Source organism: Erithacus rubecula (assembly GCF_903797595.1).
Source record: "Erithacus rubecula genome assembly, chromosome: 6".
NCBI classification, from domain to species: domain Eukaryota; kingdom Metazoa; phylum Chordata; class Aves; order Passeriformes; family Muscicapidae; genus Erithacus; species Erithacus rubecula.
The window spans coordinates 8,175,742-8,196,443 of record NC_136688.1 but is presented as its reverse complement, the minus strand read 5'-3'; the positions used below and the strand labels follow the sequence as shown (position 1 = coordinate 8,196,443).

Below are 20,702 nucleotides of genomic sequence, written 5' to 3'. Positions count from 1 at the left end.
AGTGTTGTGCCAAATAAAAATTCTAACTTGGCTTTGAAATTGAACTTCAAATATTGCTCTAAAAGTACAAAACAAACCCAACCAATTCTGAAATCAATTTCTATTGCCATGTAATTGCTGCATGTAAGAAAACAAGTGTGGAGTTGGAGTGTGTTTTCTCTTTTGCAGGTGTTGCTGAAATAGTTCTGTTTATTTAAAGGGTATGATTTCATGCAATTGTGCCTGATTGTTAGTGCAGCTGTCAACAGCTGCATGCTCATTTAGCTAATTGCATTCTAGCAATACAGCTAAGCTTATTTTAAGATACACAGTTGTACATTTTTGTTTTTTTAAAACGACTGCTCACACTCTGAATATTTACTGCAGAAAGTTCTGTGCTATCACAATAAAATGGCATTGCTCTAGAGGAAATTTAAGGGCTTCTAAAGGAGACTTTTACTCAATCTAGTGTATGGACAGCACCTGTGGAAGGTTGGACCATGCCACTTAAATTCATACAGTTCTAAAGGCCTTGGAATGGTCTTGTCCTTGGGATCAGTTTCATCATCTGCTCTTTGGCAATATTTTGTAGATAGCGTGTGAAACTTTAATTTCACAAACAGCTTATTCCTATTGCATCAGTATTCTGGTTGTGTGTACAGGAACACTGAGCTTCTCTTACATACTGATCATCTCCTTCTAGAAATATATAAGTAAAATAAGAAATTTGTGTAAGTTGTATATGTCCAAACATCATATTAGGAAAGTAGACTGTCATGCATGCTAATTCTGGATATTTGTGTGGTTTTTACTGTTGCAGTCAACAGTATGAAATGTATAATGCAGTGTTGTTTTTATTTGTTATATAGCTTTATGCCAGTATATACAGGCCTCTAAAACCCGAGATGGTGGCAGCTGTTTCATTTCAAGTGCAACAGAAGGTAAAGGGAAAATTGTGGGGAAAAAAACCCAAACACTTTGTTCTTCTGATACTCTATCTTCATGGACTTTTATGTGGTTCTTGATCTTCTAACCTTCTAGACTCTTCCTTCACAGCTAACTTCTTGCAGTAGATGGTGATTATCTTTTTTCCTGAGTCTCAAAAATGAAATTAAGAGATCTCATGATGTCACTTGTGTGTCTATCTAAAAGTTGCATCATCTTTGCGTTTTGTCTGTTTGTGCTTTTCTTCAGTAACGACTTTGCACTGAAACTGAAGCTTTAGCTATGATTTAACAAGAATCTGAAATATCTGAGGAGTGGCTTAGAGAATTGCTGTCTGACCACAATCTCAAGATTGCCACACTTAAGGAAAAGCACAGATACTTAACAGCACAGAAATGTTACAGAGCTAATCCTTGCTAATATCTGCAGTCTGACTACATGCTAACGAACTGTCTTGCATTTTCTGTTTCTCTTGGAAGGAGTGTGTCCTTAATTCACTTATCCTCGCATCTGCCTGCTGATGTCCTGCTAATTTTGGCCTTGTTTGTGCTTAAAAAGGGAATGAAATATTTACTTCTGTATTTTGCTTTCATCTGCAGGGGAAAACTTTGAGCAGACTCCGTTAAGACGCACATTTAAATCCAAAGTTCTTGCTCGCTATCCTGAGAATGTTGAATGGAACCCTTTTGACCAGGATGCAGTGGGAATGGTCAGTATCACTTAATGGCTTTTGGGGCCTTTTGGTTGCATTTTGGAGAATTAGTAGAGAAATAAATTAGTCTGCAATTAGTGAATCTTGTTGTTTTGTCCTTGATTTTTTCATTTAATAGAATGTTTTTTCTGCCGGGTTTCTGGTCTTGGTGACCAGAAAAATACTTTCCTTTATGTGGGCTTGAATTTTATTATTTTATCCATGTTAAGGCTGGCAACAAAATAGTTACAAATTTCAGTAGAAATTGCATTCAGCCCTTTTGATAGATTCCTTTTGTTTTTCTGATTTAGACCCATATCACCGTATTGTGCAGAAATAGAATAGAATTCAAAGTGAAATGCGATGGCAGTCTGTAGATTCTAAATCCCATTTTCACCAATGCTTCTGCAGGCAGGGGGAGAGAAAAGTGTATTTTAATGGATGTTGTCTCCCCTTCCCCTTTTTTGTAGCTGTGTATGCCTAAAGGGCTTGCTTTCAAGACACAAGCAGATTCCAGAGAACCTCAGTTCCACTCTTTTATTATTACTCGTGAAGATGGCTCGCGGACATTTGGATTTTCTCTCACGTTTTTTGAGGAGGTCACTAGCAAACAGATCTGCAGTGCAATGCAGACGTTGTATCATATGCACAATGCTGAATATGACATTCTCCATACTCCACCCACCAATGACAAGGAGAGCTGCAGCAGCACTGGGGACTGCAATGGCACCTCTGTCTCGAAGCTACAGCGGTTCAACTCCTATGACATCAGCAGAGACACGCTCTATGTCTCAAAGTGCATTTGTCTGATTACGCCAATGTCTTTCATGAAAGCTTGTAAGAAAGTTCTAGAGCAACTTCACCAAGCTGTGACTTCACCTCAGCCACCACCACTACCTTTAGAAAGCTACATCTACAATATTCTCTATGAGGTTCCTCTCCCTCCAGCAGGAAGGTCGTTGAAATTTTCAGGTGTTTATGGACCAATTATCTGCCAGAGGCCAAGCACCAGTGAACTGCCATTGTTTGATTTTCCAGTTAAAGAAGTTTTTGAATTGCTTGGAGTAGAAAATGTGGTTCAGCTCTTTACCTGTGCCCTTTTGGAGTTTCAGATACTGCTTTATTCACAGCGTGAGTACTTGGGTTTTGTTTTCTTATCTTGTAGTTGTACTGGCACAAGTTCTTGTTGTGTCTTGAATTCTGAAAACACCACAAACAACAGAATAGCTGCATTAAAGTGGCATGAGCATGCTACAGATCAGTCTGGCTGATCTGTGTGCAGGTCTTAAGATAAAGAAAAGCCCTGGAGTTGGAAGGAGAGTGTTGCATTGGCTCCTGCTGTTAGACACCTCAGTTTAAAACTGGATTTTCACATAATCTCCTCTCTTGATGCTTTGGCTGACCCCTTTGTTGTTGGCTCTGGCACTGTGCTACTGGATAGAGCAGTTTGCATTCTTCATGTTCCTGTCTAGCTGCTCAGCTGAATTCCCTGCTATCTCTGCAGAGCTAGCCAAGCATTTTGAAAAGATAAACAGTTAATTATATTATTATATTATCATCTGGTTCTGAAGAAGAGTTTAATAATGCAAATAAAATTTTTTCTTTGTGTACCCAAAGACACATTTGAGTTGTTACTTTGAAAGATAAGTACCTGAAAAAAGTTTTGACTGAACTCAAATCCTAAATCTCTGTGAAGGCCTTGAAACAGCTGCAGCTGAAGCGACATAGGTAAAGCTTGCTTTGAAGAGGACAGGCAGCAACTGAGCTGAAATAGCATATTTATCAATGAGTGAGTAGTGTGAGAGTGGTGTCTATTTTCTGTGTTGAAATTTGTGGGTACTGGCCTCCTTACTCCACATACAGCCTGTTGCTCTGACACAGTGTATGTGGAATTCTGCCAAAAAATTCTCTTTTTTTTTTTGGTCCCAAGCTGACTAGCATTAGCCTAGACTCACCCATTCAGAAGGGTAGACAGCCTGCATAAGACCCCAAGACAAAACTAGGACTAGTCCATGGAGTTAGTGAAATTTATTTTCAGTGTTTACTTCCCTTGAGCTATCACTGAAATACATAAAACACAAATGGTAACTATTTATAAAATATAACCTACATTTATCAGCAACCTTCTCCAAGCATGAAGTACAGATTTTGTTGAAGTGTCTTAAGATCTGTGCATAGACTAAAGCCAAGGATGGATTTGTGTGTACAGTCAGGGTGATCAAAAGTCTGTAATGGCAGCAGGGTGTTACATCATAATTATGTCATGGTATAGACACTGTGAACTGCAAGAGAAAAACTGCAGAGTAATTCAGATGCAGTAGAAAAAACTTACTGAACTCTGTAGTGGTTACTCTCTTGGATTTAAAACCAGATTGCTCTGCTTATTGTTCATAGCAAATTGGAAATACTTGTCCAACAGACAAGCTGCTTTTGTGGTTTCTCCTAAAATGGCTTAGGTGTTTCTGTGTTTGAGATTTAGGGGTAGTTTCTGTGGATACAATGGAGGATTCAAACACCAGCACTTGCATCTGAAGAAGGGTGTGGTTGTGTTGGCCTGTAGAGGTGTCTGACAGTCCTGTGATGGGTTGGGGGTGGTTTGGAAGCTCCACAGAAAAGCCATGTGTGCATTGCCATGTGGGGACAGTGCTCCTGCAGCTCTTCCCAAGCCATCACCTTGTGAGTGCTCTTTGTTCCAGGCTGAGCTCAGCTCACTTCTGGGCTAGTCTGCTGTATTCTGGCTTCTCTTTCCAAGTCCTTTTAATAGGTTCAGCTTTCTGTCTTGGGCCCTTTCCAGGTGTCTGATCAGTGGCTAATTAAAGAAGCTTAAAATAGCCCTGGAACACTTGAGTTCCTTGTTTGGAGTTCAGAGGGATAAGGAATCACTTAGGATGGTTTCTGTCACTGTTTCTCTGGCTTCGTTGGGCTGTGTTGGACATTATTTAGATGTCTCTTTGTCAAGTTCTCACCTTATTTTTTGGCTGAGAAGTCTTATTTCAGTAGTAAAAAGATGTTTAGTTATTGGTTTGATGGCTTTTGACCCTCAGATTGGTAAACTGGCTGCAGCAGTGCCTTGTCAGTAATAGTAGCCAATTTTTTTTTGAAACATGGCTTCTCTTACGGACTTTGAGTGATTTAATCCCTGCACTTTTTTCTTGTTTTGTTTTTGTTTACTTCTGTTGTTCTTTTCAACTGGAATATGGTCTTAATGTATTCCCCTTTTTCCTCAGTATGGTTGAGTAACATCTGTTTTTTTCTGTTTGTAAAGCAAGAAATACTGAATGGAGATATAGGTGGCAGTGCACTCAGTTCTAAGTGGAATCAGAAATTAATTCACTTCTGTAAAGGCTTTTTCATGTTCTTGCATGCACACTGGTGTGAGGTCTAGGTTATCCTTCTGAATAGAAATACTGAGTTTTCTAATGTTCTTTGAGTTTGTTAAATCTCTTGGTGCTCAAACCTGTGACAGATGAGATTACTGACATCTTGTTCTCCTAGGTCAGATGAGATTTTGATACTCATTGGGTGGATTTAGATTTAGAACAGTACATGTCAGGATCAGTGGATTTGTAAGATGCACTTGAGAGAATACCCCAACAACAAACACACACAACATAATGAAAGACCACTATAATAAAAACCAAACCTTAAAACTCTTGGAGGTTTGGTGGAACTAGATGATCTTGAGGTCCCTTCCAAGCCAAACCTTTTCATGATTGTATGTCTTGATGAATTTTTTGCCAAGTGCAATCCTTTTAGGAACAAATTATTTTAGTGTTTTAAGTTTCACTCTGTCCTTGGAGTAGGAGTAACTTCACTTGGCAGTGAAAGTGTTTTGGTTTAAGATTCCTTTGACAATATTTCTGACTTGCTGCTTCTGGAAATTCTTTTGTCCCACTATGTTGGCACAGCCTTGTGTATTTTGGATTGCTGTAAGCCAAGTGTAGGGAATGAATGCCTCAGTTTGATTGTCTTGTTCAGAGACCTGTCTACCATTTGGAAAAATGTCAGAGGCCTGTAAGAGAGAGAAGAATTTGAGGATGCTGCTAGTGCTGAGCCAGTGCTGAGGAACTCTGGAGAGAGCCAGTGGAGCTGGAGGCCTGTGGGAAATGCCCTTGCCAGATATTCTGTGGGAGCTGGTTTGCATTCCTGCAATTTATGTTGCTCTTTTAGCTGGGAAATAGATTTATTTCTTATCTCAGAGAGCACCTAGAGCTCTTCTGAAAAGTGTGTACTGAGTTAAGACAGCTGTGAAATCTGCTTGGAGGTGATTTTCTAAAAACTAAAAAAGGAGAAATGCAATGCACAGCTGCCACAGACTGTGATCTAGGACAGTTTTATTTTCTGGGTGGCAGCTGTCTGCTGCCATTTTACAGTACAAATAAGGGGTTTTTCTCTCCTTTGCTTTTGAATCACTCTTCCCTATCTTTGTTTGACATGTTTAAAATTATGTTCATTCTGGGGATTTCAAGTATTAGTTGAATGTCTTTGCAGCATTACTGCTGTGCTGCCTACTCTGATCTCTTGCATAGGGCACTTTTTTATTATCCTCCCATGATTTAGGAGCTTTGCTGCTTGAATCCCACTGTCAGACATGGAATGGAGAAAATTCACCCCTCTGCTTCTGCCAACCACAGCTGGTCCTTACTGCAGTTACAGGGTTTTTTAGGTGACTTGTGAGTCATTTGATAAACACAACAGTATTTCATTGTGATCCATGAAGTAGGAAGATTAAAAGAAAAAAACGTTCCAAAACGTTCTGTATAATTGTTTTAAATTTGGCTGAGTCAGAGGATTTCTGTAGGCACTTGACAGACCTCTCTGATAGAATGTGAAAATGGAGAGGTGGAATTATGGTTCTTAGAGCTGCCAGCTTCTTCTCATCCTGTTCCTCTTTTTCTAGACACAGGACCTCTCAATTAGTTTTTTTTTCTTTTTAAAATCTTCTACAGGTAAATACTACTGTGTAACTTCTCATAGCCTCCTTAAGAGATAATGTATTTTATTTATAGCCATTGGTTAGAATAACAAATCTTGCTTTTTCTTTGTTCTTTAGTGGCCATGTTAAAAAAAGTAGTGGATTTTCTTTTCCTTGCACAGTGATCAGTTAAGCATTTTCTCATCTAACAGTGCCCTAGTCATATGTGATTATTTCCCTACCAGTGCTTGTGTACAATACAAGGCCAAAAGATCATGTCATTGACACCAGAATAAGCACATTCTGATTTCAAGGACAAGTGCAACAGCACTGCTGAAACGCTTCTTCACTCTTTTAATCTTTTTGTTGTTGTTATTTATAAATCCTCTATAATTCTTTGGTATGAGAGCTGTGCAGTTTGCTTCTTTAAACCCAAAAACGTGTCCATACCCTCATTGGGTAGGTATAACTTAAGAAAACATAGGAGTTATTTTGGTTTATATTTTCATGCTTGTTGCCTTTGTCCTTGCCTTTTTCCAATATCAGAATGCAGTCACTGTTACTTGCAGGATGCAACTGGGCAGGTCAAATCTTTGGGAATGGCTTAAGCCTTGTGGATAACCAGGATCAGAGAGCTGCTTTTGCAGATTGCTCTGTGGCAGGAGTGGCTGTCCAGTGGATAGAAATTCTGAACTATTGATTTTACTTTGTCATTAATTTGGAAGGCTGATACTAAAGTTAGCTTAATGACAGAGGGAGAAGTTGTATTTACATTATCCAGCAGGATCAGACAGGGGGTTTTGTGTTGTAGGAAAACACTGCTTCTATTTTAAGACTTGTTCTTCCAGATAAACAGGCTGAATACAAAACAGCTGGAATGTTTGTGCATCTATGGCTACATCTAAAGTTCCCTTTAAAACTGGAGAAAATAGGGTATGGAGTAGAATCATCTTCTTCTTCCCAAAGCTTATCATTAATTCATCACTTCTTTGCAGTCAGGCTGTGATTAAAGCTGCAAACCCATACGTAGATGTGTAGGCAGAAGCTGGTGTCCAGGCACAATAGGGGAGTGTTGCTAATGATGTTCACTGGTATTTCAGTCCAAATAAGCTTTTGGCAGAAACTTTAACCTGTTTAAGCTGTTCTCATCTGTTTTGGTTGAAGGGTCCTTCATAGTAGGTGTGCTGTGAGGCAGTGACAGGTATGTCCCTGCAATAACCTTTTTCATCAGCACAGCTTGATAGGAATATTAAAAATCAAAAGCCTAAGCTGCAGAATTACAAGTGATGTTAGCAAAAACTGTGCTGAGTTCCTCTTGGGTTATGGGGCTCTTTGCAGACCCCAAACTCTGCTACTTTGTTCCCAAACAAAATTAAAAATGAATGTCAGGAGATGAATTTCTTGGCCTTTTTTTTTTTTTCTGCTGTCAGAAGTCTTGAGTGGAGGCTGTCTAAAAGACAGAATTAAAGCCATCAACTTGGGAAGTGCACGGTTAATTAATTTTTCTCCAGAGTGTTTAGAAGAAATGTTATTCTTGCAGTTTTCATCTGCCCTCTGTGACAATGTGCAGCAGCTTCAGAAACCTCAGCACCTGAGCCTGCCCTGAGCATTGAAATGTCTTTTTCAGTTTCACAGTATCTGTAGTTCTGTGACAGGATAAGGAAGAGATGCACACTCCACACCTTTGTACACACATATGAGAGTTACTGACTTTTTCTCTTCCTTGTATTCCCTCCCCTTTCCTGACTGTAATTGAATGTTGTTGCAATACCATGAAAAGGCTTCCTATGTCTCCAGTTAGTGCTGTATTTTTAGCCTGACAGAAGGTAGGAATTGCCCTGGTTGTGAGAGTGTTTTATACCCTTTCCAGCTGGAAAGCTGTTGGGATATTTCAGCAGCTGTATTGGAACACACATCTGGTGCTGCCTCCCCCTTTATGGAATTTCAAAAACCCTTAGAGATGACTCTGTAGTTACAGATGAGGAGGGTGCAATGTTTACCCAGCAGTGTGAACTGCTCTAGGCACTAGTGCTAAATAAAAAAATCTCTGAGTGTGTTGCACAGGTACATTCAACACTGCTCCTAAGTTCTAGGAGGACATGAGTTGTTTTTACATTGACCTGAGGCTTTGGTTGTACATTGCAAAGGCTGATCAAAGCTGATCCTTTTCATTTGCTGCATAGTTATTTCAGTCACACTGTTGGGTTGGCTGCTATACAGCATGCTTTATAGACATTTAAACACTCTTTTAAAAAATGTTTATCTGAGAGATACCAGATGCCTTGGGTTTCATCCAAGGCTTCCATAGAAAGCCCTGAGCACAGAGAAAAGAAATTATTTCTGATGTGTTTCTTAGCTGATTACAATATTGCTTCTGTCTCCAGAACTAGTGTTCCTGGTGACCCTGGTGTAGGTACAGAAAGTGACTTAGCATGCATTAAGGCTCACTTTGCTCATTTCCATATGACTTGTAGAATGACCTACTTTGGGTTGAGCTGTCTTTGTTGTTTCAGCAAAATATGCTGGCTGTGCAGGTCTGGGTTTTCATTATGATGCCACTCAGCTAGTACTGGGTTTTGTGGTTTCTGTTTTCAAGCAACTTCTCGTTTGTTTAACTTAAATTCATTTACTTAAAAGTATTTGTGAAAAAAAAAATTAATTTTCTTGATCTTTTTCAGATTATCAGAGGCTGATGACAGTGGCAGAGACCATCACAGCACTAATGTTTCCATTTCAGTGGCAGCATGTGTATGTTCCTATCCTTCCAGCATCCCTCCTTCATTTTCTAGATGCTCCTGTCCCTTACCTCATGGGCTTGCACTCTAATGGACTGGATGATAGGTCTAAACTGGAACTTCCTCAAGAGGTGAGAGGAGCTTGTCTTGATTTATTAACTACTGTCCATGACTATGAGGGAAGTGAGAAATGACCCAAAACACAAGTGCTAACTCTAACAGCCACTGTCAAGTTCTTGCTGGCTCTGATTTGGGAAAGGTTTTTGTTTCTTGGAGTTGCTAATGAAAATCTGGTGAAATAGATTAAAAAATAATCTGCATTTGAAATTGTATGCTCTGATAGATTCCAACTGTAATTTTACAGGAACTGATGTATTAGGGTACAGAGAGAACATTTTTGTGCTGGAAGAGTTAGCTTAGGCAGTGCAAGAAGTGCAGTGTGAATTCCCCAGCGGTGGCCAAAAGCTTGTGGTGGTGAGTGAGCAGAGCTTGACTGAAATCAGCACAGTGCTGGTTCTGGCTCTGTGGGCTGAGCCTGGGTTTCCCTGCCTGGGTTTCTCTCTTGGGTTTGGCTTGCATGGACCCAGCCTGCCAGGTGTCTGCACAAAACCATTTCAGATTTTCTCCTAGAGTGCCTGCTTCAGTCAGTGTGTGCTTGAGCAAACTTCTGCTTGTTGGGGGAGTGCTGAGGAGCCCTGGGAGAGCAGCCCCTGTGTAAAGGAGAAGTAGATGGTCTGTAAAGCTTCTGCAACCCATCCATGGGGCTGAAATTACCTTTAGGCTGCTCAGAGGTTGTCCTTATTTATTTTATCCCCCTGCTCACTTCACAAACACTCCTTGTAGGGATTATCCCAAAAGAGTTTAAGGGCTGGTTGTGAGGATCAAGGCACTACCTGTGTCAGGAAATGCCTGGCCCCTGCTTACTTGTAGGTGTAACTTTTCAAGGGAGGAACTGTGTAAATCATGGGAAACACCCTGCTTACAGGCCCTGATGGGATTCTCTGCCTTTTTCTCTGACTGTGGGTTTTCTTCTATTATCATTTGCATTTCTGGGAAAGCAGAAGCGTGGCAGGCACAGGGTTTTGTGGTGGTGGTTTTTGTTTTCTTTATCAGGCAGTGCTGCAGCACAGCTTGACACAAAAAAACCCTTCATTTTTCAAAAAGCTGCGTGAAATTAAAGACAAGATATTTTTGTGAACCTCCAGTCTGGTCTCCATGCCAACATTGCTCTTTTTCTCAAATCCATATGCTGGTAGTTTTCATTTGTTTTTCCTGGCAAGTTCAGAGTAAAACTTTTTTTTTTTTCCCCAAACTGTATTTTTTTCTATTAAAACTAAAGTGTTTAATCTCTTGATTTCTTTATTGTCTTGCTCTCTTTTTTTAAAAAATTTTCCACTGGCATAATTAATAACAGAGTATTGTTCTTGCCATGAAAACAACAGTCTGTTGCTTTGGTTTACTATTTTTTCAGAATTTTGGCTGTTCTGACAGCCCTAATTAATATGGTTAGTACACTCTTTAGAGAGAATAGCTGATGAAATAAAATGCATGTGTGGAAATGCATGTCAATATGCACTAGGGATGTTTTCACTGTTACCACAAGCTTCTAAAAGACTGTCCTTCTTTTGTAAAGAACTTCCTCATTTTAAAATCACTGTAATGCTTCCAACTAAATATATTTCAATTTCAAATAGATATTTCAGTTATTTAAAAGGTAAATAGTTTTTTGAAGAGATTTATCAGGTTATTTTTGGGATTTAAAGTAATGCAGTTGTTCTATTTTTAGATGTTTGAAATGAAATCCAGGTACTATTAAAGAGTAACCTGACACCTCAGTTTACATTTTGTTTTACAGGTAACCTTTTATGTGGAGGTGGAGCAGTAGACTTTTGATAGTATCTTACAGAGATGAGAATTGTCTGGGAGGGGAGGACAGACCAGACAGAAAGCAGCAGCATCATGCCCATGTGGTGGAATTTGCTGCAAGACTTCCTTGTCCTTTTGAAGTTTCAGCTTTTCTCTTTCTTATTTGAGGAGTGAGCTCTTAAAACTTTGCACATGATGAGTTTGACCTGGTCTGAAAAATCCCCTTGGTAGTCACTGCTGGGTAAGGTTTCTTGTGAGCTGCTGAAATAATTTCCACTGCAGGCTGGAGATGTAGCTGTGGCACAGAAATGGACTGGAGACTCCATTCTCTTAGTAAATAACTCAAAAATTATCCTGTACCAGTAGATTGTTTATTCAAGGGGTTAAGTAGACTGGGGAGAACAGGAGCTTGCTATTATTGAGGTTTTCATTGTAGGGAGTTTGTTTAATAAAAAACCCAGCTAACTATAAAAGAAACCCAAGCAAACCCCCATAGAACAGCAAACAAAAACTGCCAAGGAACATGCATAATGTGTTGTTGGAGAACAGTAGAAGAGGGTGTATGGATTTCATTATTTGTACTTCAATAAAGACAAATTTATCATCAGTGTCAGAGGGGATATTAATATTTAACATTGGTTATCTCTAAAGTTTGGAATGCACCTCTGTTCCCTGAGGAGCATGGCCTTTTCAGAAGTGTGTATGCAGTTCTTGAGGATGAACTCATCAGGGTTGTATGAGGAGCTCCTCTGGTCTCCTCATGGCAGAGATTTCCTCACTTACACCAAGGGTATGCAAAAAGCTGTTCTGGCTTGTAATTTATTCTGAGTTCTGCAAAAAATTTTTTCCTTTGTCTTGAAATTGCCTAAGCTGCATCTCTGTTCCTAATCTATTTATGTGGATGTGTGGCACAGCTGCTGTTAAAGAAAGCAACATCTGATTTAGGCAGGGGTCAAAGAGGTGAGCTTGGAGAGAAAATCTAGTTAGCCCTTCTCAGTTGAAGGGCATTGTGGAAGAAAATAATACTGCTGTCTAGCACAGCATGGATGCCTCAGTGTCACTGGAGACTTCTTCATTGTGGTTTTGTAATGAAGTTTTAAAAAAACTAACTTGTCTTGCTCAAAGTGTTTTAGGGTAATAATGTGTGAATACTGTCTGTCCCAGCTCAGTTAGGTTTGGTTTGGTGTAAGTCTTGTACACATATGCCATTAGGCTTGTTTTGGTGGCAGCTTCCCATATTGGGTCACATCTGATGTTTCCAGGGGATGCTTTACCATATGAGCATGGAAATCCAGCTGTATCCTAGAAGTAAATGCTTGCAGCAGATAATGATTAAAATCTTCAACAAAAAAGTTGTGTTAATACAAAATTCAGTTTTAGGTTCTCCCTTGGGCACATTCCCTGATGGAGAATTCACCAGTGACCTGCAGACCTGTTTCTCTGTAGCCCAGTAGAACCAGGAGATGCTGAGGTGTGGTGTGGAGTTGAGTTTCAGAGTGCTCATTCTCACAGGTGCTGCTGCTTTTCTGAGAGCTCTATGTGTGCATGAGCATCTTTGTGGTTTCCTTGGCAGCTGCATCAGGGGCTTGTGAGGAACCCAGAGGAGAAGGGCAGGGCACAGGAGAAACTGTGCTAGAATAAGGTGCTGCAGATGTCAAAGGGGAAAGGAAGAACATGGTGTTGCTGGCAAAAATGTGCTTTGTTTATCAGTAAAATTGATCAGTAAAAGTGGTTTTAGCAGCTCACTTGCAGATCACAAACCTAGCAAGTACTAAAGTAAGATTGGGTTTTTTGATGTGTCTTTTGCATTTCCTTCTAAAGACACTTCTGCAGTGCTGTAGAAATGCATTTTTAACAAGCAAGTTAATCCAGACCATTTAATGCAGCAAGATTTGCATGTATATCTCACCAGTCTAATTTAGGAGAATGGTAGAAATTGAAATTATTTTCACTGGAAATAAGCAATGCTGAATTTCCAGCACTGGTGAAATCAAAGTAGTACCTCATTAAAAAACTTGTTTTTAATGAAGTGATCCCAAGGGTCTTGGTCAATATCTTTTCCTGTTAGAAAACTTAAAAGACTTTAAAGCCTAAAGTGTGTTCTCTCTGCTAGTATGAGACAGATTATATATATTCTCAGTGTTTTTATTTCAGCCATTAAAAGAATGTGATTCAGTGCTAAACCTGAAGAAGTTCTGTGTGGTTTTTTTTGTATGTTTTTTCAGAAGATAAGAAAAGTCTTCTGAAAAGTCTTTTTTCCTTCTGATGCTAACGCATTAGACCAAGATAATTATTTAAAGATAATCTCTGCTTTGTATGCATTCTCAGGCTATCTGCTGGTGTTTTGATCCTTGATAATACTGCAAATTTATTGGCAAACCTCAGTTTTATATTTTCTTGTGCCCCAGTGTGAACAGCCACCTGAGGAGTTTCTGGGGGCTGCAATGGCTCTGTGCTGTTCTCAGCCACAAACTGGGTTGGCATGAAGGACAGCAGTGCTGGGAATAAGTGCAGAAGGTCCCTTTTGCTTCCAGGAGTGGCACAGGAGCATCCTTCAGGATTCAGGAGCAGTGTAGGCACTGCCCCACGTCAGCCCTGTGTGTATCAAGTTGCACATCCCTGTTCTCTGTGTGTTGAGTGAAATGAGTGGTTATTTGCAAGGTTGGGGCCAAATGCACAAAGGTGAGACAGGCTGTAGATAAATGGAGTTTAGGCTTTCAGTGCTGGGTTCAAGCAGAACCTAAATAATTTCCTTCTGTGCTTTTGAAAGAGCTGAAATGAAGGATGTGAGCTTGATGCAGGCCCTGCTGGATCTGTGTGGGGCTTTGGCCCTTATTGTATTTGAGGTCAAGCTAAAGAATTGCAATTGTCTTGTGGTTTTGGAATGGATGGGTGTGCCCCAGGCCCCACTGAGCCCTTGGAGAGTGGTGTTGTTCAGGGAACCAGGCACTGGCACCACATACACAAACACTGATTTGCTTAGGTTCACATTTCCAAGGGCACCCTGTTACTTGGAATGATAAAAGTTTATGGGAAGGACAATTTTTAAATTTGGATGTCACATCCTTGTTCCTTAGTGTAGTGTCTCAGGAGAACTTTTTATTGTAGATGATGTAATGTGTCGTCTCTTGTGACAGTCTGCTGTTGAGGTGAAGTGGTGTGTAACTGTTTTGGAGTTTTCTTTTGATCAGAAAACTGATATGTGAGCAACAAATAAAAGAATATGACTGTTCTAGAGACCTGAAATATCAAGTAACTAACTTAAAGGTGCTCTTTCAGTTATCTCTCTACTTACACGTTGCCAAGTATCTTGTCTTTTATATCATTTTAGTTTTTTGTGCATAAAATAATGAACAGTGTATCCACATAGAGAGCTGTCAGCTATTCACAGCCCACTCAACTGTGCTGCCTCTAGAGACAAAATAACTAAACCCTTGTGGCCAAAGAACTCCTTTATTTTTCTGCTTTGTGTACTTGCCCAGCTCCTAGCATGTGAAAATGCTTTGGATGACCATGATTTCATAAATAGTAAGTGCCTTGTAATTTTTCTTAGTTTTTAAGGAGGGGACCCCTCTATCCTTGCTGGTATTCTATTCTGTTGGATCTATGGTGGAGCAGCACAGTGAGATTGACTGCTCTGGTGTCTTTCACTGATTTACTTCAGATTTAATTTTTACAGAAAAATACTGGTTTGGTACCTCTTGAAGGGCTTGTGCATGGAGATGTTCTTGCCATTTCTGTTCCCTGAGGAGCATGGCCTTTCCAGAAGTGTGTATGCAGTTCTTGAGGATGACCTCAGCTTCCCTGAGTTCAGAGAGGCTGAAGGCACCTATGGAGTCTTTGCTTGTGATATTCTGGGTAGTCCTGTATCTTATGTGTTATCAACCAGGCACTGGATAACTACAGAGTGTCCCTGAAAATATTCTTTATGCTCTTCCTTAGAATATTCCTGCACACTGGCTTTTTAAAATATCCTTCCATATAGGCCAGTTTCTGGAAAATGTGATTACAAGTTGCATGATAAGCAATCATTATTAGGAGCTCAGAGTGTTTAAATTGTATATATTGCTCTTAGAGAGAAACTCTGTAGAAGGGAAAATTACATATTGGAAGAATTAGGCAGGTGTTGGCTCAGATATTTATAAGCAGTTTAACAAGCATTGAATTTGGCTTTTTCTTCCATTGGCAAGGAGTTTAAGTGTGAAGATTAGAATTTCTACATTGATAAGGTTAATGTTTGATTTCTTTTTGGCCAAGTGCTTTGTGGGTACAACCAAGCTTATTAACCAAGAGTGATGTTTTCTGCAGAATCAGATCCAAAAAGGAAGGGAAGTTGAATGGCATCAATTAAAGAAAGCTGTAAAAGGAAGTAATACAATTAAACTGTTTGAAGAGTTTCTTGTTGAGTCTCTCTTGCCATTTTGCAGACTGCTTGAGGCAAATTCAATGCTTTTTGTTTCTCCCTCAGCACTGATTGGTAGGCTTTGTGCCTGGTTTCAAAGCTTTATTTCTTTCCTGTCTTGAAGTGCTTACAGTGTTTCTGACAAGCACCAGCTGACTTGACTTCTGATCCTCACAGAGCCATGGAGGTGGTGGGAGCCTTGAAGCTCCTGAATTCAGGTGCTTGCTTCAGATGCTGCCTTGGAGCAGTGCTGATGTTAGGGAAATTTCAGCTATCCCACCTGTCCTTGCATAAAAAGAAAAACTTTTTCTAAGGTACACTAGAGACTGTTTGAGAATCAATGTGTTAGTTCTCTTTATTGACCTTGGATTCTTTTGCAACACCTAATTCAATTTGTGATTTAATTTCCAGTAAAGGATCTATACAAGAGATATTAAACTGTTCTGTATGCATTCCTTTGAGCATAAGAAATCAATCTCCATATTAAAATAGTAGAGCATTAGAAAATAAAGAGCTGGAATTATGTTTACCTCTGTAACTATGGGCAATATTGTAGCAGGACTAGTTCTCTGCAAGTTAGGGCAATATGTTTTATGGAGAATTGACACCCTCTGTTCTACAGAAATCTATCACAAGTACTAAATGTATAGTTTCCTAACAATTTACTTAAAGGAACAGGTATTGACAGGCACAGCTTATTCTAGTCTAGCTATGGTCAGTCCCACAGCAGATTCCTACCAGAACTCCTTGTGGCTCTGATTTCTGGGATTATTCACCATTCACTCCATGTGAGGTTGACATTTCTAGTTATTTCTTTCCAATTAAATTGTGGTGGTGCTTCCATCCTCCTGCACTTCCTGAATCATAGGGAGTAACTGCAGATCTGTCAGTTCTCATAGACCTGACAAGTGTTTTTGCTGCCAGGCTGTAATGAGGCCTGAGTTCAGGTGTGGCTTTTACAATAATGCAATGCAGTTAGGTTATTACCTCATCATCTAAGGGAAAGGATTTTGTATAGTGGAGGTTAAACAGAACACTGACAGCCCATGCTAATTCTGCAATGAAGAGAAACTGAAATGCTTCTAAGAAAGAACAAAGTTACTTCTGTGTTCTTAACTTTCCAGGCAGATTTCACACATGACTGGGTGTGATGTGTGTAGTTATGTAATGTCTTGAAACCATTTGATTTTGTAATGCAGAAGCCAAAAGGGGAACCTTCCTCCTTGCCAAATAAAGAGTGAGGTAAACCTTGAAAGATGCAGAGCTTCTTTTGATCTTGCTGTGGAAGCCACATAGGTGGTTTTTCTTTTCTTTTTTTTTTTCCCAGCTTGGTCTTTTTTTGGTGGTAAATGAGTTGGAGATTGGAACAGAAAAACAGGATGGAAAATAGTTCATTGCATTTTTTCCCTTGGAAACAATCTTGCTCATTGAAAGAACTGCCTTAGTTGTCAGGCAATTGCCTTTTGTTGCTTACAAAAAAAAAGAGAAAATAACTTCATTCCACTTCTGCAGTATCAGCACTTCTTTCAGATTGAAATGTGCTAAATCTTTCAGAGAAATGCACTGATAATCTGAACAACAGGCAGTCACCTGCTTACATATAAACATGTATAAAATAGAATTGCATATATCCTGTAGTTAAAATTTAGCTGTACATGTATGAAAAAAATTGCACATCTGTACCTAATTTGTTATAATCTATTATGTGCATAGTAAATGTCTGTAAAACTAGTCTTTCTCAGTTATCTCTGTTAAAGACCTGGAAAGTCTTGTGTTACATTCTTCAAAGCCAACACCAATGCTATTATGATTGGGGTGACTCTGTTTTACAAAATAACCAAACAAATGCAAATGTATTTGAATCTTTAAATAAGTACAAATCCCAGAGATTAATGATGTGCTTAGTGATGTTGTAATGGTGTCCTGTTCTAAATTAAATCCCAGGCTAACCTGTGCTTTGTGGATGTAGACAACCATTTCATTGAGCTGCCAGAAGACCTACCCCAGTTTCCAAATAAACTTGAGTTCATTCAGGAAATTTCAGAGATACTGATGGCTTTTGGAATTCCACCTGAGGGAAACCTGCACTGCAGTGAAAGTGCCTCCAAGATGAAGAGCCTCAGAGCATGTGACCTGGTTTCTGATAAAAGAAATGGGAACATAGCAGGATCACCTCTGAATTCCTATGAGCTGCTAAAGGAAAATGAGACTATTGCAAGACTCCAAGCACTTGTTAAAAGAACAGGTGTGAGTCTAGAAAAGGTAAGATATGGAATGAGCTGCACTCTCTCTGGTCCTACAGTGGCAGATGGTCTGAAGTCATGGTCCAAAGATGCTGTGTGTCTGTCTTCATTAGAAGGAACTTTCTGTCAACATGTTCTCAAAGCTTGTGAGCACCTGTAGAGACAAGGACAAGCTTAGGGGAGAGAGGGAATTGGATTTAACCCTGCAGCATCTGGGAAAACCTCAGCTAGCTGCCAAGTGTTTCTTTACCAAGATAATGTGTTTAAAAATAGCACTTTGTCTTGCTTATTCTTGGTTTTCAGATTTATTCTAAATTGGCACCACTTCTTTAATGAATTAAGTGGCTAAAATTGACATCTAAATAATCCTGAAGTTTGCATCCAGTCTTGGTTTCTGTAGATATCTTTTCCATTTTGTGTAGAATATATATAATTTTGCTTATATGTAATATATTTGCCATTGGGTTACATTGCTTTTTTCTGGTTAGTGTTGTAGAGTTCATGATTGTCTGATTCCCAGCAAGTGGACATGCACAGCTCATGTTGATCCTGATTAGATTGTTTTGAGTGATTAGAATTGTGAAACAAAAAATAAATTGTAGCCCTTTGTGCATAAAATATACTACCTGAAAGACCACTGAGAGTTTTTTTTAGCTTTTGTGGAATGAAGAATGTCACTGTTGGTGATTATTTTCCCCCACTATGAATTGAATATCTTAATTTTATTGCTTTTTTCATATATTATAGCCCACATCTTAACTGAAAATGCATTTTTTTTTTTCACTCAGAGATCACTCTGAGGTGTGTAGTAGAGAATTGTGATTTACACTGCTAAAGGCTCAGGGTTCAGGGAATTGGCTACTAGACAAGCACAGCTTCTTGCTATTTGTTATTTGTTATTACTTGTTATTGTAGCTTCTTGTGCACTTCTGTCTTCATTTGAAAGCTGGTATGTGTTCAGCAGTTCTAAACCTGAAGCTGTTTGACCCCAGATATAGATTTCCCTATATGCAAATTTTTAGGAGTAGTAAGAACCTCTAAAAAGTCTTTGCAGGTGATTGAAGGGTAAGAGAAAGTAAATTAAGTCTGTGGCATACATGGGCATATATATGGTTGTTATTTACCCTTCTTTTTAAATTTAAAAACATCCAGTGCAAACAATACTGAATAAGTTTTGATTTACTATGAAAAATTTTCTAGGCAAAGGTTACTGTCTAGATTTTTTTTTGATTTTTGCTGTTTTATTACAGTGGTTGAAACAGTAAGTACTTTTTCTTTATTAAAATGTTGACTTGAAGAGTAGCAACTGAATGGCAGATTAAAATCTTATATGCCTGGAATACCTGACAAAGCATCAATACAAATTATTTATGTTTTCCCTTTTTCAGCTGGAGGTGCGAGAGGAGACCAGTAGCAAAAAGGATCTTAAAATTCAGTGTGATGAAGAGGAATTCAAGATTTACCAGCTGAACATTCAGATTCGGGAAGTTTTTGCCAACCGCTTCACACAAATGTTTGCAGATTATGAAGTGTTTGTCATTCAGCCCAGTCAGGACAAGGAATCCTGGTTTACTAACAGAGAACAGATGCAAAACTTTGATAAAGTAAGTTGTAATCAGAAGGAACATCAATGTAAGAGGTAAAAGAGTATTCAAACCTAAGGTTTTGGGTATTGGGCCATCAAATGGAAAGCTGTACTGTCAAAATGGTCATTTCTTCCTTAAATTTCAGTGTTCTCAAAAATGTAATCTCTCAGATATATGGAAAAATATATACAAATACAGACTTGGAGAGCTGAAGATATTATTTTAAGGATATTGTAGAAAAATGCAGCTTGCTTTAGAAAAATAGCTTAGAAAGCCTCATTTTAAGACTAACCTCCACATTAAGATTAAACATTACTAGTGGAAACTGTTCGATTTTGAACCAGTGGAATTGTCAGATATGTTAATGAATTAAGTCATGACCCCAAATAATGCTTGTGTACATGTGTACCAAATGTATTCCTAACTCTTTTGTAGATAAACAAAAGAACCTTTAAGCATAAGGCATTTTTGCACTGTCTTCTTTGCTGGAGATACTTGTCAGCAGGAGAGTTCATGTGGGTGAAGATGTTGTTGCAGCACTGTTTGCTAAAACACTCATCTGATTCCCATCAAGTTGTATGAAAAGATTCCCATCAATTTCACAAGCTGTGAACCCAGCCAGAAGTACCAAATATGCACACCTGCAATACTGGTGGCTGCTGGGGTCTTGGTGAATTTTTTAGAAGATGAAGGAAATGCTAAAATGTCAGTGTACCAATTATTGTGCTGTACAGTAGGTGATTGTCCTGATGCTGAAAATTTCATACAGGCTACCTGTTCTGAAGATAGAATTGATGTGTGTAATAAAACCAGGCTTTAAGTGGCACCAGAGCACTCTCATACATCCTTGATCAGAAAAATTGGTGCTTCTGGTGGATGTCTCTTTCCAGATTCCTAAAGACTCTTATCTTTTCTTGTCTCTTAGGCTTCTTTCTTGTCTGACCAGCCTGAACCTTACTTGCCTTTCCTCTCGAGATTCCTGGAGACCCAAATGTTTGCATCCTTTATTGACAATAAGATTATGTGCCATGATGAAGATGACAAAGACCCTGTTTTGAGAGTTTTTGATTCCAGGGTGGATAAAATTAGGCTGCTGAACGTCAGGACACCGACTCTGCGCACATCTATGTACCAAAAGTGCACAACCATTGATGAGGCTGGTAAGAGCCATGAGGAACTGGCTTGGCAATTAGTGCAACTGGTCAGTGCTGTTTGCTGGAGACATTAGATTAAGTAATGATTCATGTTTTGAAACCTCAAAAAAAAACCCCAAACCCACAAAAACCCAATGTAATGGAGATGTAAAGCTTAAATGGGGGACTAAGCATTTTCTGTGATGC

The 20,702-nt window shown here is 39.2% G+C and overlaps 1 protein-coding gene across 2 annotated transcripts in view; it reads left to right on the top strand.

Moving 5' to 3' along the window:
* The window catches only part of DENND5A (DENN domain containing 5A), a 60,610-nt gene that overhangs the window by 16,874 nt on the left and 23,034 nt on the right, over positions 1-20,702 (top strand). For both annotated transcript variants that reach the window (XM_079309533.1, XM_079309532.1), the window contains exons 2-8: positions 849-920; positions 1,524-1,633; positions 2,086-2,746; positions 9,209-9,396; positions 17,478-17,795; positions 19,165-19,380; positions 20,288-20,522. In XM_079309533.1, the coding sequence (XP_079165659.1) occupies positions 849-920; positions 1,524-1,633; positions 2,086-2,746; positions 9,209-9,396; positions 17,478-17,795; positions 19,165-19,380; positions 20,288-20,522 (1,800 nt within the window). The remainder of the gene's footprint in view (positions 1-848; positions 921-1,523; positions 1,634-2,085; positions 2,747-9,208; positions 9,397-17,477; positions 17,796-19,164; positions 19,381-20,287; positions 20,523-20,702) is intronic.